The 22469-nt window shown below is 45.3% G+C and overlaps 1 protein-coding gene across 18 annotated transcripts in view; it reads right to left on the reverse strand.

Moving 5' to 3' along the window:
• Positions 1–22469, reverse strand: part of PTPRS (protein tyrosine phosphatase receptor type S) — a 565376-nt gene that overhangs the window by 310646 nt on the left and 232261 nt on the right. For all 18 annotated transcript variants that reach the window (XM_040322493.1, XM_040322436.1, XM_040322492.1 and 15 more), the window contains one exon: positions 11246–11827. In XM_040322493.1, coding sequence (XP_040178427.1) covers positions 11246–11827 — 582 coding nt within the window. The remainder of the gene's footprint in view (positions 1–11245; positions 11828–22469) is intronic.

Below are 22469 nucleotides of genomic sequence, written 5' to 3' on the forward strand. Positions count from 1 at the left end.
ACCTGTCAAATGTCTCCCCTCTGTCTGTTATAAGAACTGAAAAACTGCAGATTCTGTGGGTGGGTCTGTTGTCTGGAGCTCGGTGGGTGGAGTCGTGATGTCAGACTCCCCACCCACCTCTACACTCCCCTTGTCAATATGCATTTTCTCCTGTGCATTCCTTACACTAAATTCTGCTATGATCACTAACATCCAGTCAAAATCCAGAAAAGTAACCACATGACTTCAGAAAAGGAGTGGGGGGGGAAATTTAATAATAATGCCTGTCTCAAGCTAGTGCATGAGATATGTAAATGACCTGTCATTCACAGCAAGGGGGAAGAACGGATAAAAGTTTTCTCCTGTTTATCTCACTAAAAAAGGAAAAGAGGATTGCTCAGAGCTGAATTAACTCTTTGTGGTAAGACTGGGCACAGATGATAGGAAATCTTATACTCTACATTGTGACAGCAAAAAAAAAAAAAAAAAAGAATTGGGTTAACATCCACTTTAAGCTGGTCTCATGGTGGGCTTTTTAGTAATTATGATCCAGTCTACGCTTTCCAAATACCGCACGCTGCAGGTTATGCTCTGTTCTAGAGCCTGTAATGCGTGATCTCTGAGCAGGAGGTCATTCAGATACCCGAGCACCAAGATCTCTTGGACCCTTAAAAGACCCAGTACTGGTGAGGGACCTTTATGAACACCTAGGGAGCTGTGGCAAACCCGAAAGGGTAGAGCCACAAACTAAAAATGATGTTCCTCTACTGCAAATCTCAGGAACCTCTGATGAGGCTGAAAGATAACATGTAAATACGCGTCCTTTATATCGATGGAGGCTAGAAAGTCTCCCATCTGGAGCAAGGCTACAACTGAGCGGACAGACTCCATCTGAAAGGACTGGAATAGTAGATACTGGTTCAGGGATCTTAGATCCAAAGTTGGCCTTGTGTCCCCATATGGTTTTTGTACCATAAACAGGTTAGAATAAAACCCTGCGCCCCTTTTGGATACAGGAACCTGTACAATCACTCCTTGATGCACTAAATGATGTAGTGCCTGAAACAGTAAGTTTATTTTTGGAGGATCCAAGGGAACGCTGGATCTTAGAAACCTCTGAGGGGGAACCCCCCATAACTCCGGCTTGTAACCGCGGGATATAGTCGAGGTGACCCACTTGTCCTGAACCACGGTTCTCCAAATGTCTGCAAGGTGCAGCAGCCTTCCCCCCCACCCGATAGAGTGGGGGTGTCCCCTCAAAAGGAGGACTTGGTGCCGGGTTTAGAAGAGCTTTGGACCCAGGGCTTTTTCTGGCCCTGGCTTTGCCACTTGCCACTGACTCTAGCACCCTGTTGGCGGTGGAACTGCCTTGGCGCTGAGACACCTGAGGAAGCAGTCCCTGAGGTTTTAAACAGGGGGCGCCTGGTGCTTCTCTTTACAGGAAGTAGAGAGCTCTTACCTCTGGAAATCTTTGGATATATTTGTCCAAATAATCACCAAACATTCCCCATGAAAGGGGAAACCTGCCAATAACTTCTTAGAAGGAAGCTCGGCTGTCCAATCCTTAAGCCACAAAAGTCTGCGCATATATACAGACAAGAGAACAAAACAAGAAACCGGCTGTATTGAATCCTTTAAGGCATCAACAGCGAAACAAGGAATATCTGTCTTATTTTCAGCAAGATCATCCTCCTGGTTAGGCCTGTCAGGTTGCCTGATCCTTTATGGGCTGGCAGATACCAATTGCTGCAAAAGCTGGCTGAATAGCTGAACTGGCCAAAGAAAAGGAAGCCTTTAATAATGACTCCAGTAAAGGGAAAGCCTGTGTGGCCTGAAGAGGCCTCAAGGACCCCCAAAGAGGACCAGGGGGGCTCAGTAACCTCTGCAAGAGGCAACTTAAAGGCAGAACCTCCGTAAGAGTCTGCATTAAAAGCCTCTGCGACTGAGAGGCAGACAGTAACTGGATATCTTCTTGTCCAGATTGCTCAGAAGACGGACTCATCCGCTGGGTCCTCTACAGAATCCTGAGCTTTTAGCTCTTCCCCATCCTCAACCCATTCCTGCTCCAAACTAGGAAGCACAAGGGAGGGGGGTCTGTCACGATTCTTGCCACCCTGCGGGATGAAGGCAATCATGCCAGCAATCCTGTACTCTAACTCGGCTAAGGCCGAGCACAGTTAATCCTTGGTGATAAAGGGTAAAGCAGCAGCGTTGACTTTAGGCACCAGGTAGGCTCAGCGGCTCAGATTGCCCGGAAGCCTCTGGTCTTTCAGGGGGATACAACTAGGTTCATCAGGAGCTACTGCTGACATAGGTGTGCCCTTCCCTGTAGTGTTAGTCCTGCTCCTGTTTTTTTACATTTATAAGCCACAAAAAGGGAGTACCTGGGTGTAGTTTTAACACACCTCAGAAGGGAAACCCATTAATAGGGCTCACCAAGCCCCTATGAAACAATCCTGCTAAGCACCTTAGCCTGCCAAGCAACACCTGGTGACTCATGTGATCTGGTTAAGGGGAAATGAATCACTGCAAATGCCTGGTTCAGAGCCTGCTCTGTGTCCAACAGCTGCCTTCTGGAAGCACTGCATGCTTGGCATACACAGCTTAAATAAGCAGGCTGTGCGCCGGGACGTTCTGCACATGTGAACAGGCGTGGTTGTATTCGCATATGACACAAATTTCCGTGTGCCCGGATTAGGCTACGACGCATGCTCGGCACCGAGTGCGAAGCCATGGCCGCTAAACAAACTGCTGAGCACAGCAGCACAACGTCGCTCGCCATCATACAGGTAAAAAACAGCCAGACACAACAAAAAAGGTACACTTTGCAAACACCCACAGTTAGCCCAAGGCTGGACACCGCACAGAGGTGTCCAGCCTCTAGCTAGCTTGACTGTTTGTAACAATCACTGGGACACCCCACAATAAGTAAATAAGGGGGTTTCACTTACCCGTCCAGGTGCAGGGCAGCTTAGAAACCAAGAGCCCAATCTTCACCCATCACGGCGGGTTCCTGTCACTTGAGGACCTTCAAGGACTGGGTACCCTTTTCATGTTTAGGGTCCACTCCCTTGGACCTGTACAGCACCCTGCAGGAATGATTTAGAGCTGTGGTGTCCATGATTCCACTTCGCATGGTCCACTGCCCGGGAGGACTATGCAGAATCTTGTGTCTTGTGTGCAAAACCTTGCAGGATCTTGTTTGTGAGGCTCGGGGACTATTTATCTGAGCATATAGAGCCTGTGTCTAATGGACTTGATTGGTCAATCACTTCATTCATTTAACAACCGTTTGTGGGTCTAGAGAACTGGAGCTCAGATAGCTCAAACAAATGTGCCCATCCACCTTGCAAACACTGGTAAAAAAACTGATGTACCTGTATAGGAGGAGTTAAATAGGGGATCACTTCTTGTCTAAGACTTAGTCTAACAGTGTCCATTCACCTAGAGATGGCGTATAACCCAGTAGGTAATGAATATTAACCTAACTCTGTGTCCCATGATGTACGAAAAAGGAAGAAGTTTTATAAGCTGTGGGCACTGTGGGGGGTTTTTTTTTTAACTTCAAAACCAAGTTTATTGAGATTTTACAAATAAAAGGCACATACATGTTAGGCATTTGATTAACATTAAGCGATGCCTGATACAGATCTGCAGATATACAATTTACAGTGTAGGTTCATATACCGTTTCACATCCGTCCCTTAAGGTTCAACCTTATTACACATAGGAGAAGATACCCCATACGTTCCATAAACCCAGTACATTCACCAGATCAACCATGCCACCCCAATTCCATATACCCTCTTCCTTTGCCAGAGATTCACACCGTACATGTTTCCCCATCTGCCAGCCACCTGTCCCAAACACTGGAGAACTTCTGTGGGCGCCCCCTCTGAATGTAGATCATCTTCCTATAGGGAAGAGTGGTGTTCACCTCCCTTTTCCAGTCCTCCAACGTTGGGGCCCTATCCCTCATCCATGCCTTGGCCACTACCTTTCTAGCCATAAATAGCGATTCACAGATAAAGATATTCTGGTACTTATCTATGTCCACGTCTGGGACCAGTCCTAACAGACATAACTTCGGGTCCATCCCCACCGGTGATCCCATATTGTCGTGGAGGAACTTTGTTACCTGCAACCAGTAGGCCTGTATGTCTGGACACTGCCACAGTAAGTGGCAGAACGAGGCCTCCGCAGCAGCACACATGGGGCAGGCAGTACTCCGTGTGGGTTGGAATTTTGCTAATCTCTTGGGCGTCAGGTAAGCACGGTGAACTATATATAGCTGAGTTAGCCTGTCCGATAGTTTGGGGGACGACGTCTTTACTCCCTCCAATATCTCACCCCAGTCAGTGTCATCTATCTGTCCCAGGTCCTGTTCCCATTTCGTCTTTGCTGTCTGTGACACCTTGCCTACCTTTTCCAGTCGGATTGTATAGTATAAATTAGATGTGAGTTTTGTTGATTCGGCCCCAAAAATAACATCCAGCACCCGCGGCCTACTCAAATCTACAGCGACCTGTTCCATTTGTGTTCTAAGTGCATGCCGAAGCTGCAGGTACCGAAAAATGAATTGGGGTGGAAGAGAGAATTCCTCCCGTAGGTGCGTAAAGGACTTAGGGCCTGATTCACTGAGGACCTGGGATAGGAAAAGTATTCCATATGCCGCCCATATCCCCGGGTCCGGAACTGTTCCCAATTCTGGCAGACTTCCGTTTCTCCACAGTGGTGTATGAGAGTGCACGTGCGTTCTGTCCATTTTTTAAAGGGCTATATCCCAGATTTTTTGTTGGTGTATCAGCATGTCGGCCCCAAAGTGCGCCGTCCTACACCCTCCATGTCCCGTCCTGAATATAGCCTGTAACGGGGTATGGAGAGGGCTACCTGGTCTGTTACATACTAGCGATCTATGCCTCTGTGCTTCTGATGTATTAAAATGGTAGACGTGGGATAATTGCGACGCAATATAGTAATCTTGCAGATCTGGAAGGGAGCATCCTCCCTCCAATATAGGATTTTTAAGTATATGCCACGCCAACTTGTGTCGACTTGACCCCCACACAAATGAATTTAGGAGCGCTTCCATTTGTTTAAACACTTTCAGAGGTATGTACAATGGGGCGTGCCAAACCATATATAGTATTTTGGGTAATAAAATCATTTTCACTAGATTTATTCTGCCCATTACTCCCAGGGGTAGTCTAGCCCATGCCTGTGTTCGCGCTTTAATAATGGCAAATAGGGGTTCTACATTAAGGGGGACATAATCCTTGAGGTTCCTGGTTATACTCACCCCTAGATATTTAACCTCCGCCACCCTCTGCAATGGTAGTTCCGGGGACGATGCCTGAGGGGGAAACTGATCTAGCGGAAGGATTCGGGACTTGTCCCAGTTAATCTTTAACCCTGAATATGTACCCGCCTCTTCTATTATAAGTAGAGCTGCCCTTAGTGATGGTCCCTGATCTGCCAGATAGAGGACAGTGTCATCTGCATATAATCCTATCTTTTCCCATGCATCCCCCTTTCTGAGGCCTATCACATCTGGACTTGCCCTAATTGCCATGGCCAGCGGTTCTGCCGCCAGGGCATACAATAACGGTGACAGGGGGCATCCCTGTCTCATGCCCCGTTCCAATGCAATCTGTTCTGACAGCCACCCGTTGACAAAAATTCTGGCCCTGGGTGTCTGGTATAGAAGCTGTACCTATTTAATAAATTTCGGGCCAAACCCGTAACACCGTAGGCACTCCCACAGATACAGCCACTCGACAGAGTCGAAGGCCTTGGCCGTATCCAAGGATACCACCACCCTGGTCCCTACATTGTCATGTTGTGCCTGTATATTCATGAACAGTCTCCTGATGTTCATGGCCGTATTCTTGCCCAGCATAAACCCGGTCTGGTCCGGGTGTATCAGGGAGAGAATCACCACATTCAACCTGGAGGCCAAAATCTTAGCCAATATCTTGATGTCGACCGGCAATAAAGATATGGGTCTATACACTTCGGGATACCTGTGATCCTTACCTGGTTTGGGAAGGACTATGATCTGAGCCTCCTGCATAGACATAGGGAGGATACCTGAGTCAAAAATGGAATGATAAACATCCCGCAACTTGGGTACCAGTGTTTCGGAATAAGTGGCATAGAACTCTAGTGGCAGACCATCCAAACCTGGGGCCTTGGACTTGGCTAGTTGTGATATTGCGTTCGCAACATCTTGGGCGGTGATAGTGGCTTCAAGCTGCTGCACCTGCTCTGCCTTCAACTGTGGGAATTGCAATGCATGAAGATATGCCTGTATTTCTCTCGGTGTGCGTCGACTCTGGGAGGTATATAGGTCTCTGTAAAATCTCATAAACCTGTCCGCCACCTGCGGGGGGTCCGTGACCAACGAGCCGTCCGGCTCAGCCAGGGACACCACCACCGGTGGTCTGTCTTCCAGATGGGCCAGATAGGCCAGCATCTTCCCTGCCTTTTCCCCATGCTCATATACCCGTGTTTTACAAAAGAAGATGCGCTGTTTGGCTTTCTCCATGTGTAGCTGCGTTACTACTCTGGCTTGTACCTTTACCTTTTCCAAATTCTCCGGGGTGGGTAGTGTATTAAATGATTCTTCTAGTTTCCGCAACGCTTCCTCTGATTCATGTACTATTACCTGTGAGGAAAGCTTCAGTCTTTTAATTTTAGTGTCTAGCACCCTACTCGCGTGTATTTTAAATGCATCCCACTGGTGGTTAAGTGTTAAAGGGTCCTGGTTTTCTGGGAAAAAGAACTTTAACTCCCGCTCTATGCTGTCGTGATCTTGCAGGGCTTTCAACCAAAATGGATTCAATCTCCACACCCTTCCAGGGGCCTCCCTCATCAAAGACAGCTGCATCCAACATGGTGAATGGTCTGATAAAGCTCTAGGAGCAAACCCCACCCCCTCCACCCTGGGCACAAGGGGCGTTGATATCAGGATGTAATCTATACGGGACATTGTGGCATGGCTGGTGTGTGCACTGTGGGGGGTTTACTGGGCTTAGTAACACTTAGTGGTTGTAAAGGTAACATTTCTTAAATTAAAATAATAAACATGTTAAACTTACCTGCTCTTTGGTATTGCACAGAATGGCCCTGAACCTCATCTTCTGGGGATCTGTATTGGTGCTCTCCGCTCCTCTTCTGTGTGTGCCCCCATTTCAACACACTTGCTATGGGAGCACACCTGTGGACTTGCTCCTGAGCCTGGCAGTGTATGTTCTAAGCACACACAGTGTGGTTCGGCCCTGCCCCCACTCCCTCCTTACAGGATTTGACTGACAGCAGCAGGCTGCTGCCTCTGTGAAGAGAGGAATACAGACCAGCATCACTGCACGCAGGCGCATTGCTGGATCAAGATAGGACTCAGGTAAGTATATAGAGATGTGAAGGGGTGATACAATTATTGGGAATTTTTTTACTTTAAAACAGGGAATGCATAAAGGCTTATTTACACTTTCTTCGGCTTCAACACACATTAAATCGCCTACCGCTTCAACATGCTTTTATGATGTGTGTTTGATGCTTCGGTGGTGCTTCAATGAAGCTTTAGTGAGGCTTTAATGATGCTTTGGCAAAGCTTCGGTGATGCTCTTTTGAAGCTTTATTGAAAGCTTGGCAGGTGCACTGTGTGTGTGTGTGTATATCTCATACCTGCAATTTCTCCAAAACAAAGCAAAGCTAAAGCTGAATTAAAGCATCTCAAAATCTTTAGGTGCTTCAAGCGAACTTTGCCATAGACTTCTATGTGGGCTTTGAAGACGCTTTCAAGCACCACTAAAGCTACATGGGGTTGAAGCAAAGCAAACGCAAGGTATAAACAGGACTGTAAGCTAACCATTTTATTTAGTGACAGGGGCTTTGACTGGTGTTCAGAGAGCTTTAACAAGCTGTAACAAGTTATCTGTATTTGCAGACGATACGAAGCTAAGCAGGGGAATAACGTCTCCACAGGAGATGGGAACCTTGCAAGAAGAGCTGAACAAATTAATAGGGGGGGGGGCAACTACATGGCAAATGAGGTTTAATGTAGAAAAATGTAAAATTATGCATTTGGGTGGCAAAAATATGAATGCAATCTACTCACTAGAGGGAGAACCTCTGGGGGAATCTAGGATGGAAAAGGACCTGTGGGTCCTAGTAAATGACAGTCTCAGCAATGGCATGCAATGCCAAGCTGCTGCAAGCAAAGCAAACAGAATATTGACATGCATTAAGAAGGGGATTAACTTCAGAGATAAAATAATAATTCTCTCACTCTACAAGACTTTGGTCCGGCCGCACCTGGAGTATGCCGTCTAGTTCTGGGCACCAATCTTCAGGAAGGATGTACTGGAACTGGAGAGGGTCCAGGAAAGGGCAACAAAACGAATAAAGGGACTGGAGGACCTTAGTTATGAGGAAAGGTTAGGAGCACTGAACTTGTTCTCTTTGGAGAGGAGACGCTTGATCGGGTATATGATTTCAATGTACAAATACTATACTGGTGACCCCACAATAGGGATAAAGCTTTTCCGTGAAAGGGAATTTAATAGGACACACGGCTATTCACTAAAATTGGAAGAAAAGCGGTTTAACCTTAAAGGGTTTGTAAAGGAATTTTTATTTTTTATTTTAATAGCTTCCTTTACCTTAATGCAGTGCTGTTTTCATGTCCTCATTGTTAGTTTTTGCTCTCAAGTTGCTGTAATTCTTCTCTGATCTCCACACTTCCTGGTTGTCTGTTTCCTGATAACCACAGTACTGGGAGCTTTCTCTCTGTGGTCACTGATCAAGGAGGTGTGATTACTGTGTGTCTAAAACCCCTCAGTACTAATCAGTTCCGTTTTACAAACCATCACTGCCCTGTATTGGCTCTGTGTCTCTGTACATCACAGAAGCAGGAAACAGCATGCAAAAACGAAAATAAAACTGTAGGTACATTATATGATTGATTTTTATCTTTGTTTAATAATTTTTAAAAGGAATCAGTTAACTATTATGTCTCAATACCCTGTAAACAGTCATTTCAGCAAAAAAATATTTTTCCTTTACAACTCCTTTAAACTGCGTAAAGGGTTCTTTACTGCAAAGCCTCGTACACACGATCAGTCCATCCGATGAGAACGGTCTGAAGGACCGTTGTCATAGGTTAACTGATGAAGCTGACTGATGGTCCGTCACGCCTACACATCATAGGTTAAATAACCGATCGTGTCAGAACGCGGTGACGTAAAACACAACAACGTGCTGAAAAAAAAGAAGTTCAATGCTTCCAAGCATGCGTCAACTTGATTCTGAGCATGCATGGATTTTTAACCGATTATCGTGCCTACTAACGATCGGTTTTGACCTATCGGTTAGGAATCCATAGGTTAAATTTAAAGCAAGTTGGCTTTTTTTTAAACCTATGGTTAAATAACCTATGGGGCCCACACACGATCGGTTTTGACCGATGAAAACGGTCCATCAGACCATTGTCCTCTGGTTAACCTATCGTGTGTACGAGGCCTTAGAGTTATTAGGATGTGGAATTCTCTTCCGAAGGCAGTGGTTTCAGCAGGGAGCATCGATAATTTAAAAAAAAACTATTAGATAAGCACCTGAACCACCACAACATAAAGGGATATACAATATAATACTGACATAAAATCACACACATAGCTTGGACGTGATCTCTTTTTTCAACCTCGGCTACTATGTAACAAAGCACGTCCAAAGCCATGTTTTGAAGTGTAAACTAGCCCTTCAAGTGGTTGTTAAGCCACCAATGCATCTTTACATTTTCCTCTCTGCTTTTTAATGTAATGGCCCCCTGTGACTGTGCTTTATAAAAATAATGCTGTATATACCTTGTTTACAGAGCACTGATCTGCGCCCATTGACCCACCGCTTCTCTCCTCTCTCGGCCCAATAGTGGGCGGGCCGAGGATCCCCCGCTGACGTTAGTCAGGAGAGGAGGAGGAGAGAAGTGGGTCAATGAGTGGCTGATATTTACTTTTATGGAGGTACAGGATCGGTCTTTAGAACGGACGGTCGGCTTTATTGTAATAACAACTGCTTGGATGTTATTACAAGCAGTGGGAGGGGACATTGACCCCCCTCCAGCATTTTCTGCTGTTCGCCCAGGCTCTCCCGTCCCACCGTCCACCAGCTGGCCGAAGACCCGAACAAAGCTGATGCTTAGTTTGGGTTTCGGATCTAGTAATCCGGAAGCAATGTCATGACATCACTTCCCGGATTACTGGCTTTAAATAATTAATTAAAGTATTCAAAAAGGCTGATCCTGACATTTTGAATACTTTTTAAGAGATCTTAAAGACCCCTGATCTCTCCATAAAGAGTACCTTTCACATGCCTATTACTGTCACAAGGCATGTTTACATGCCTTGTGACAGCAATAACAGTGTAAAAAAAACAACAAAAATGTAAAATGACAGTATTATTTTTATAAAGCACACTCACAGGGGGCCATTACATTAAAAAAACAGGATTATATTAAAAAGAAACAGTAATTTGAGCAGCAGGTGCAAAGGTGTGGGGGGTGGGGGTGGACATGGAGCTGACAAGCAGAGAGGGGAGGGGGGAGAGCACCAGGGGGAGACACAGAGCAAAGCTGCAGCTGACAGAGTCAGCGTACAGGGGGGATGACATAGCCAGGCAGGATCAGCCAGGTATTTCAGGTGTTACAGGGGGCCAAATGACGTAGCACAAGCACTGTGCTGTATAACATGCTTTAAAGGAGCAGGATCTTTAATTTGTATTTATTTTTTTGGGTTAACAAACGCTTTAAGGTAAAAAAAAAATGACCTGCCTTTAGAACCACTTTAAGGGCCCATTCACACCTGAATTGTCTGATGCCAATGTTGGCATGTGTTGCAATGCACTTCACGCCACACATCAAATCGTAGTGCAAATGTGTCATGACATACATGTGGTTTGATGTATTTTCTTTTATATCAACAGAAAACCGGAAAGCATTAAACCTCTATAAAATCGTTTTTTGGAGATATCTGCAACTCATGGTAAAACTGATCAAGACCTTGATTTATGCAAATCCCTGGCAGGGTGGATTTTAAAATATGCTTTAATTGCTATTTATATCTGTTACCATACAACACAAAACCAATATGAGTCTGTATTTTAAAGTTAATGAAAACAAATATAAAAGCTTCCCCTATGCAACCAAAAAGTTGACAGCAGTTCACATTTAAATAAGATCTAATTTAACTGATATTTGAAAAGTGCCACTCACCTCCTTGCTGTGTTTTCACTTGGATAGGATCAGAGAGTGGGCCATCGCCTACAGATGTAAAAGCTAAAACTCTGACAGTATAAGTTTCATGTTCCAGTAAATTTCCTATTGTGGTTAAAAGATTATCATCCACATTATATTTTAACCAGTTGCTGACTGGCTGGTCAGGCTCCATAGTGTAGTAAACACGATATCCCCGTATTTGCCCATTTGGTTCCACGGGTTCTTCCCACTGAATTATCATTGTAGTAGATGTAAGCATGCGAGCCTGTACATTTCGAGGGGCACTGGCAGGAGCCTGCTCTCCAGTCCGTGTCACTACAGGTTCACTGGGTGGTCCTTGGCCGATAGAGTTAACTGCTGACACCCAGATCTCATATTCAGAATTAGGACTGAGTCCACCAATGCTATATCTTGTAGTTGTGATATCCTCCTTTATTTGATATGGCCCATCCTGCGTTTTGGATTTGTATTCTATAACATAGTAAGACACAGGATCAGGATTGCCAGAGTCCCATGTAATTGTTATACTTGTAGCTGTAGTCTCTGTTACCACGGGAGTCCCAGGTGCTTTAGGAAGGGCTAAAATTGAGTAAACAGAACAAAAAATGACAAAATATATATTTATTAGTTACACAGTTTTCAAGTTAAAAAAGACATATGTTTCTCAAGTTCAACCAACAGGCAAAAGTAAATCTATTAAAAAAATAAAAATATTTCTTCAAAACAATAAATCTACAGCTGATCCAGAGCAAGGAAAAATCCTTATAAAGAATGGTTCAAAAAGGTTCTCCAAGAAAAAAAAACAGACTCCATCAAATCACTCAGCTCAATGATTCAAAGCCCAAGCTCACTAACTTATTAGAATCTTTTGACATCTAAAATTATACACAGAGGGCCAGATTCACAGCAGAAATACGCTGTTGTATCTGCTGATATGCCGGCGTATTTTCAAATTTGCCGCGTCGTATCTTGATTTGGAATCCTCAAACGAAGATATGACGGCTTTTGGCAAAGATCCGACAGGCGTACCGCTTCGTACGCCTTCGGATCGTAGGTGTAATTCTCCAGCGGCCGCTGGGTGGAGTTTGCGTCGTTTTCCAGCGTCGGGTATGCAAATTAGCTGTTTACGGCGATACACGAAGGTACGCGCGTTCGTCGCATTCTCTTACGTCGGTTTTTCCCGTCGTAAAGTTAAGTGTGCTATTTAGATGGTGTAAAATTACACCATCCATGTTAAAGTATGGCCGTCTTTCCCGCGTCAAATTTTTTATTTATTTTATTTGCGTAAGACGTCCGGGAATACGAAAGTACGTTACGCACGTCGCCGTTCAAAAAACACGTCGGGGCGCCGTAATTTCGCGCAAAGCACGGCAGGAAATTTCCAAACGGAGCATGCGCAGAACGTTCAGCGCGAGAACGCGCCTAATTTAAATCGTACAAGCCCCATTTGAATTAGGCGGGCTTGCGCCGGACGGCTTTACGCTATGCCGCCGAAAGTTTACACGCAAGTGCTTTGTGAATCAAGCACTTACGCTGGAAACTTGCGGCGGCGTAATGTAAACGGGATATGATACGCCGCCGCAAATCTACATGAATCTGGCCCTTTATTTTTATTTTAACAGGGTAAAAATAAAGAATAAAAAGTAAAATCGGGTGCAGAAGCAAACACGTACGTGAGTAGCGTCTGCATATGAAAATGGTGTTCAAACCACACGTGAGGTATCACCGTGATCGTTAGCCCTAGACCTCCTCTGTAACTCAAAACATGCAACCTGTAGAATTTCTTTAAACATCGCCGATGGAGATTTTTAAGGGTAAAAGTTTGTCGCCATTCAACGAGCTTGCGCCATTTTGAAGCATGACATGTTGGGTACTAATGTTGTTGGGTACATGTTGGGTAAAAATGCGCCGGGCGCACGTACGTTCGTTCATCGGCGTATCTAGTCATTTACATATTCTACGCCGAACTCAACGGAAGCGCCAACTAGCGGCCAGCGGGAAAATTGCACCCTAATATACGACGGCGTAGGAGACTTACGCGCTCGTATCTTAGCCTAATTTAAGCGTATCTGGTTTCCAGAATACGCTTAAATTAACGCTGTATGACAATAATTCAGCGTTCCGACGGCGTATCTACTGATACGCCGGCGTAAACGTACCTGAATCTGGCTATATGTATTTTCAGAAAAACAGTCAGAAACACCCTGGAGAAAGCAGTATGCAGGAAAATATTCAAAGTCCTGAGTCAGTTCCAATGCTGACGTCTGGAGGTTCAGGATCCAGGACCTCTGCAGAGCTTGAACAGTAAACTGGTTTGTGCTGACTGTTCTTGCTGTAGAAGATCTAGGTATCCAACTATGGGAATGTCCCAAGGGAGAAGCAGAGCAAGTACATGGGCTACAATCTAGGTGAAGCATCAAGGTGCAGTGGAAAGACCAAAATGAAGGGCAAAAAATGGGTAATGTGTAGCTACCAGAAAACCCAGGTAATGTTGATGCACTGGACTGCAAAAAAAAAAAAAACATTGATGTTCATGGAGGAAAGCAATGACTGATCTTCTATATTCCATGTGGATTTTTGTACCTAAAGAAAAGTATTGAGAACTTTTACATTGAGCATGATGTGAATGTCCCCCTTTGCTTTGGATTAGGTAAAACCCTTTTCTGCTCCAAAAAAAAAGGCTATGACCCTTTAAACGCCCTGTGCCAGAGCAGCATGAAGGTCTGCCAGTTTTTGCAGAGATGTTGTCAGCTTTGAAAACATGAAGAGCAGAAGAGGTAGAGTTTGAAATGCTAGTTTGTAGACACAGATGTCCCCCTTACTCTGGTAGGTGTCACCTCATTGTGAGGACTTGTTAGTAGGTTTGGAGAATTTGGAAGTCAGAGAACTTGTGATAGAAGACTTAAACCTGGAGGCCCTGGAAAAATGAAAGAAACTCTTTTTAGCCTCAGGTAGTTAAGGGTTTCCTATACTGAGACTTAGCTTTCTTTTCCTTGGGAAAATGGACACTCTTCCCACCTGCGATGTCCTTGATGATGTTGTCCAGGAATGAGCCAAAAAGGCATTCCGAATTGATGTGCAAATGCAATAAGTATTTCTTTCAGTGGTGTTACATAAACCAACATTTAAACCATGGGTGTTCTGCATATGTACAGACAGAAGATCGATGCAATGGAGCAATGCACACTGGGAGATTTCCACGGACGGCGCATGCGCCGTTCGTGAAAAATGTCAATCACGTCGCGTCACAGAAGATTAACATAAAACACGCCCCCCTGTCCCACATTTGAATTAGGCGGGCTTACGCCGGCCGATTTGCGCTACGCCGCCGCAACTTACGGAGCAAGTGCTTTGAGAATACAGCACTTTCCCGTCTAAGTTGCGGAGGCGTAACGTAAATAGGTTACGTTACGCCCGCACAAAGATGCGTGCACCTACGAGAATCTGGCCCCCTGTCTTTCAGAGTGCCAGGTAATTGTCACTCCCAGCCGGAGTCACTAATTAGTATTAGGGAGCTAATTAGTATACATCCTTGCATACCAATAAGCTCCCTCTAATAAGTAATTAGATTACATGTGGCCTGAGTAATTGTTTGATTGGTTTGATGTGTAAAAATGGACCCATCCTGTCTTTTTGCATATTGACAATAGACAAGCCTCTTTTGATGTGTAACATGTAATAATAATGAAATCTGGCCTGGTCAATTGCAATATATAATACAATATACACACACACATATATATATATATACACATATTACAACATCCCACATAAATCGGCCAACATATTACAACATATATTACAACACATCCTTCATTGTTGGAATTTATTTCTTATAAGACTGATGGACTTTCTTCCTTATTGCGCTGCACTTACCCATCTATTTGATCTATTTGTTTATTATCATTAAGGGTGTTGTGATTGACCTTGAAATGTCCAGCTTGCATTTGGGTACCTTTGGTACTTTTATTTACTACTTGTGTGCACTGATTGTTTATTATGAGTTACAGGACTTACCTTGAGGTTCTCTCAAGGTGCCCAGTCAAAATAGCTTTTTTATGAATTTCAGCAATGGCTGCAATTATGTGAGTTTTTTCACTGGAATTAGCAGCTAAACCTTAAAGCGGTTGTATGCCCGAAAAAAAAAAAAAAACAACCTGTAAGGCTAGTATACTAGCTTATTATGAAATACCTACGGTACCTTAGAACGAAGCGCCGGGGAGGGAGCTAACATATTTTTTCGGGGTTTGCGCTCCAGCGCTGTGAGTGGCCGGACCTGTGAGGACATCCCTCCTGCGCATGTGCACGGGAGTCCTCTTTCCGACAAGGAGCTCTGATTTTCCGGCAGCATCCGCTGGACCTTCAAAACGCATGCATCGCTGACGTCAGGGGCTGCATGCAAGGTGAACATATATTAATTTTACCTACAGGTAAGCCTTATTATAGGCTTACCTGTAAGTAAAAATTTGAAATCGGGGTATACAACCGCTTTAAGGTTACATTTACAGGACATTAGTAGCTGATACCACTGTTAGGTGATTTTTATTTGAATCCCATAGTTCATCTTTAACATGACTTAAAGTGGTTGTAAACCTAGTTACACCACTTTTACCTATATGCAAGCCTACAATAAGGCTTACCTGTAGGCACTGGAAATATCTCCTAAACCTGCACGGTATAGGAGATAATTACCATATACACTTGTGTCAAAGTCATCAGCGCAATGCGGACAGGAGAAGGGGCACGATCATGCAGATTCTATAGGGCCTGTGCTGTGACTGGCGGCATGCGCACGGAAGTGACGTCACAAGACTCCGGCCAGTCACAGAGTCGGAGTCCACGGCCCCAGCAGGAAGAGGGGTGAAGATGGATGTGGCCACCAGCGGAAACATTGCGGGCTTTGTTTGCAGGTAAGTGCAACACAATGGGCTAGTAATGGATATGAAGATGCCTTGTGTCCTGGGTTGTATGATAAAGACATTTTTATGTATGATAAGGTGTTTCTTCAACAGTCAAATATTATTGTTATTGCTCTTTCTCTCTGTTCAACGGCAGGTCGTCTAACAACTAGCTTCTATCGAACAGTCCTGCTGGAAAACCAGCATGCAGGCCTGCAGCACTTATCTGTGTATTCTGTCAGGGGGAATGTCCCCACTGTCAAAATACAATAGTGCGCAGCGGGAGATCCCTGCATTCACATCGCTGGTGTGGGGATCTGCAAAGTTTCTTTCTTCAACCTGCTGCTTGAATGAAAAAACTCAATGTGTATACCCTTCTTTACGCATTCCAAGAATTTAGGCACTGAGACACCAATTTGAAATGGAATTAAGTTACATATGGCCACCCATACATTTGTACTTGAGGTGAATTAAAGTGATACTAAAGTTTCTTATAACATCATTACCTAAAATCAAACTTAACATGTAACTTTGTAATATCACTGATGTTGAATATTGCTATTGTATCTGCAGATTGTATTTTTCTTTATTCTCTATATATTATAATTAATAGGTATCTAATTGCAGACAGCAATAAATCACTATCAGAAGTAATCTGCTGCTGCAGATTTTTACAAAAAAATAATAAAAAAAAACTACATAAAAATAGAATATACGATCAGTATGAGTTGCTTGCAGATTGCCTAAGGCATAGATGTGATGGCAAGACTCCGGCTTTGGAATGATCTACCCACAACCATCCGCTTGGAAGAAAACCATCGGGCTTTTAGGAAAAAACTAAAGACCCACCTCTTCTAATGGATCAGGACAACACTGGATGCAAAGCGCCTTGAGGCGATTAAGTTCGCATTTGTTGCGCTATACAAGTTACTCACTCACTCACTCAAGAAAAGTGGAATTTAACACCCAACTGCCACACATACAGCAGGCTGAGGTTGTGTGCTTAGAGAGGCTACTCACTGTGTGCTCCCAGCACACTGACCGAGCTGTCACCAATAGCTCTTAGTCACAGTTTCTGATCGGGAGCCAGCATTATGAATATAACCGTTTTTTCCCCCATGTGTGCTTTGTACTGTGACATTTAAAGGAAAATGCATACTTCACATTGGGCGTTACCATTCCGCCATGTTACATAAAAATGCACCAATGTGACACAATTTTATCTGCATAGTATATTTCCGTGTACGCTAGAGTTACGCGATTAATCGTTAAAGAATCGAGATTGCAATTCTAACCCTGTCCCGATCTTAAAAAATAATAATTTCCTCCATTCAGTGCAGAGCGTTCTCTGCTCAAGCCCACAGCTGTCAAAAAAAAGAAAAAAACAGGCAGCCTGCCAAGTTTCTCACAACATCACTAAAGAGAAACAAAGCCGAAGCCGCAGACGGACGCCGGACCCGACGAGGCCGCCGATGGACGCTGCGCAAGACACCAAAACTGTAACTTTTTCACAGGATTCGGGGCTACTGTAGGGGTGCGCGGTATACGCGGGAGCGCGTTATACCGCGATAAATACGGTAGTTCTTTTGGATCAAAGGGATAAAGTTTGGTCTGTAAATAATGTCCTTTTAACCACTTAAAAAATAAACCTTTTTCTGACACTTGCTGCTTACAAGTTAATATCTGTATTTTTTGCTAGAAAATAACTTTAGAACCCCCCAAACATTATATATATATTTTTTTGCAGAGACCCTAGGGAATAAAATGGTGGTTGTTGCAATATTTTATTTTAGGGAAAAAATACACTTTAATTAATAAAATAAAAAAAAATAAACAAGAATCGTGATCTTTATTCTAAGCAAAAAAACTGCGATTCTCTTTTTAGCCAGAATCATGCAGCTCTATGGGGTTATATGGGGTTATGTGAATTAGGTAAGCACTGCATTGGGAACATTTATGAGAAAATCTATTTTTTCCACATTTTTACTACTTATTTCCAACAAAAATCAAGGAAATAAAAATAAATGTATCTAAATGATAGCCCTATCTGCCAACAACCCCCCCCCCCCCCCCCAATAAAAGTATAAAACACTTTAGGGTTGACTGCAAAACCTAAAATAAATGAAGTGCAGAACCAAGACATTGCCAAAAAAATAAATAAATGGCTAAGATATAAGTTTTCTAAACTTTCTTGCAGTTGCTCACAATTCTGGAAGGGCTATTAATTTTGACAGAGATGTCTTGTCAAAAACACAGCTAAATTAGCTGATGTAGCTTTCAAATTATGTTTTTCTCCCAGAGTTTTCAGGTACATAAATGTTCACACTTCCACAATCAGTTGTAATATGAAAAAGACACATTCCAGAAAGTAATTGTTCCATGGTCCATTTCTTAAAAAATTTGATTTTTTGTACTCACCGTAAAATCCTTTTCTCTGAGTCCATGGATGGACACAGCTCCTTAAATCTTGAGAAGTGGGTTATGTTCCCTGATTACAGGAGAGGACTAGGCAGAAACATGTTAGATAATTAAATACATGTTACGTTAACAGAGTTGAACAGCCCCCGCCCAGGGGGCGGTCCCTCCAGACATAACCCTCCTCACTGCAGCATGCAGCCTCAGTTTGTAACAAGCAGTACAAACCTAAAAAGGAGGGGTGGTGCTGTGTCCGTTCATGGACTCAGAGAAAAGGATTTTACGGTGAGTACAAAAAATCCTTATTTTCTCTTATCGTCCATGGACGAACACAGCTCCTTAAATCTTGACAAGTGGGACGTCCCCAAGCAGTGTCAAAACGAGGGGTGGGAAATACCTCAGTAAAACAAATTTTAACTTCACCCCAAAACAAGCAGAGCTCCTCAACAGAGGAGGTGCAACTGTAAACAGCCACCTGCAAAAACTAGCGGCCAAAAGCAGCATCAGAAGATGCACTCACAGCAACCATGTAAATTCTGGAAAAGGCGTGAACGGACGACCAAGTCGCCGCCTCGCACACCTGTGAGACCGACGCATGATGTCGGAAAGAAAACCCAGGAAGCACCAATTGCCCTGGTCGAAAGTGTCGTGACCGGAAAGGGGGGCCCGCCCCTTAAGAGCATAGGCCTGTATGACAGCCATGGTGGTCGACGAGACCGTCAGGCCCTTTTGTGGACCAGACAACGACACAAAAGAGAGTCAGATCTCCGAAATGGAGCCGTAGCAGGCTGGTACACACACGAAGCACATACCACGCCTAAAGTATGAAAGGCAACCTCCGTAGAATGCCCCGGCCGAGGACAGAAGGATGGAAGAACAGTGGGCCAGATTCACGTACAGCGGGCGCAGCGTAACGTAACCGGTTTACTTTACACCGCCGCAATTTTTCCGATTTAGTGCCCGATCCACAAAGCACTTACCTGGAAATTTGCGGCGGTGTATCGTAAACAGGTCCGGCGCAAGGCGGTCCAATTCAAATGGGGCGGATACCATTTAAATTAGGCGCGCTCCCGCGCCGGACGTACTGCGCATGCTCCCGTCGCAAATTTCCCGACGTGCTTTGCGCAAAATTACGACGCGCCGACGTTTTGTGAAACGCAACGTGAAAAAAGATTTACGCCGGGAAAAATAAAAGATTTAAAAAAAATTCAAAAGCGACGCGGAAAGACAGGCATACTTTAACATGGTGGAGTACTTTTACACCATGTTAAAGGTGCCCTATCTTTGCGACGGAAATCTAACACTCGCCACTACGCAACGACGGGAAAAATCTTCGTGGATCGCCGTAACTCCTAATTTGCATACCCGATGCTGGTTTACGACGCAAACTACCCCCAGCGGCGGCCGCGGTACTGCATCCTAAGATCCGACAGTGTAAGTCCATTACACCTGTCGGATCTTCTGCCTATCTATGCGTAACTGATTCTATGAATCAGTCGCATAGTTAGAAACAGAGATACGACGGCGTATCAGGAGATACGCCGTCGTATCTCTTTTGTGAATCTGGCCCAATGTCCTTATTCCGGCGAAAGGCCGAAACCACCTTCGAAAGAAGGGAAGGTCGCGGGTGCACCACCACCTAATCCTTATGGAGGATCAAGCATGGTGGCTTGCAAGACAAGACCGCCAACTCAGAAACCCCTCTAACAGAGGTAAAGGCCACTAAAGGGGCCACCTTCTGAGATAGTGTCAAGAGAAAATCTCCCTGACGTTTCCAAAAGGAAGGTTCCAGAAGAACCGAGAGCACCAGAGTCAAAACTCATGGGGGGGAGATGGGCCAAGAGGGGGAAAATATGTGGCAAACCCCCTCCACAAAAAAAGGGACCCACCAGGGAACGGGCCACAAAAAGGCCACTGAAAGAACACAGCCAAGGCTGAAATCTGCCCCCAAACGGTGCTTTAAGCAATTTTTATATCCACTCCAAGCTGTAAAAACAGTAGGACCCTGGACAACGAGTACGTCTGTGGATGTCACTCCATCTCTTCGCACCAAGAGATGTAAGCCTGCCAGGCGCGATGGTAGATCCTCGGACAGTCTCTTAAAGTCTGGCTTCCAATAGCCATGTTGAGCAAGTCAGTGACTGTACAAAAGGAGGAAGTATGGGACCTCGAGACACCTCCCGCCCTGGCAACCTCCAGGGTACCTCCGCTACCAAGCGCCCCGAGATCGGCGTACCAAGGACGCCGAGGCCAAGTTGGAGCAATTAGAATCATTGGGATCTCCTAAGCCTCCACTCTGTGGAGCAGCCGAGGAAGCAACTACAATGGCGGAAAGGCAATAAATTGCCGATACAGACCCCACAGGGCCACCAGCGTCTGTACCAGATCACTAGACCTGGCCACTAACCTTGACACCCTTGCGGTTGAGACTAGCGGCCAGGAGATTCATGCCCTGTGAGGCTCACCTACCTGCAAAGGAGCCGCAACACCAAGCACAAAGACCAGTCGCCCTGGTCCAGAATCTGGCGACTCCAGTAGTCCGCCTGCTGGTATACCTGAAGGTAGACCAAAGCCACGGCCATGGCGTTGTCCGGCTAAAACCAGATCGGACGAACTTGCAACCTCCTTGACCACGAGGAGAAGCATAGCTCGATCGCCTAAAATAGTAGGACAATGAACAGGGTCCACAGCACCTGGTAGTCCCAGGCGGACTTCCACCCAGGCACTAGCCAGGCCCGACCCTGGGTAGCTACCAAGACCAGATGAGAGCGGGCGCATACAGATCCACGCAAGTCCAGCGACTCAGAGCGACTGGACCCCCCAGGTGCCCCCACAACCCTTGAGGCTGGCATTGGTCGTAAACACCGACCACTGGAAGGAAGAAACAACTTCCCGGACCGAAGAGTCGGGGATCTTCGTCACCAACTCAGAGAGATTCTGACTAGGTGGCGCACCAGAATCTGATGATTTCAGAGACAAGCAATTTTTACCACCTGGACAGTATTTCCCCTGGAAAACCAGAGTGTGGACCTGGGCATACAGTACCACCTCATAAGAGGCTACCCACAGGCCCCAGACCAGCAGGTGCCCGGAGTGAAGACCGATTGCTTGATGCCAATACCTTCCCCGCAGACTGGAGCGTCTGCAATTTCTCCAGGGGGAGAAGGACCTTCGCCACCGAGGAGTCCGGATCAACCCTAGATACTCCAACGCTGAGTCGGAACCTAGCATGCACAGGATTTGAACCCTGGGTCGCCACATGGAAGGCGGGCTTGCTGCCACTGAGCTACAACTTCTGGCCCAAATGTTTTACACCCACCTGAATCTTCGGAGGGTCTGAATGGGAATAACACATCCACTAGGTCTGAGACAGAAGCTGCTCTCAGAAAACAGTTGTCCAAGTAGTCAACGAGGCAAAGCCTCGCTGTCCCAACAAAGTTAGGATAAGTGCGAGCTCCTAACTGGAAACCCATGGTACTGACGCCAGATCAACAGGGAGGGCCACAGGCTGACAGAGACCATCTCTCACCATGAAGCACAGAAAGAACACTGTGACATGCGCAAAACGGGACATGCATGTATGCCTCCCTGATGTCCGAGGACGTCAGGACGTCCCCCGGCTACCAAACAAGTGGATTCCATGCGGAACTACCCGACGTTCACAAAGGTATTCAGGGCCTGAGGCCAATAGAAAACCCCAAACCTCTTGTCTTGCAGGAAAGGTAAAATGACCCCGCAACTTAGCAAGTCCCACACTGCCCAAGGTAGACCGACGGGCCTGGGAGAGGAAGACACAAGGAAAGAACTTTGTTCTGTGGATAGGAGGAAACCCTATCTAGTACTCTAAAGAGAACACCTCGCAGACCCACTGGTTGGAGAGCAGGGAGGTTTCACCGAATTGTGAACCT

The sequence above is a fragment of the Rana temporaria genome, chromosome 1 (genome assembly GCF_905171775.1).
Source record: "Rana temporaria chromosome 1, aRanTem1.1, whole genome shotgun sequence".
Lineage (NCBI taxonomy): Eukaryota > Metazoa > Chordata > Amphibia > Anura > Ranidae > Rana > Rana temporaria.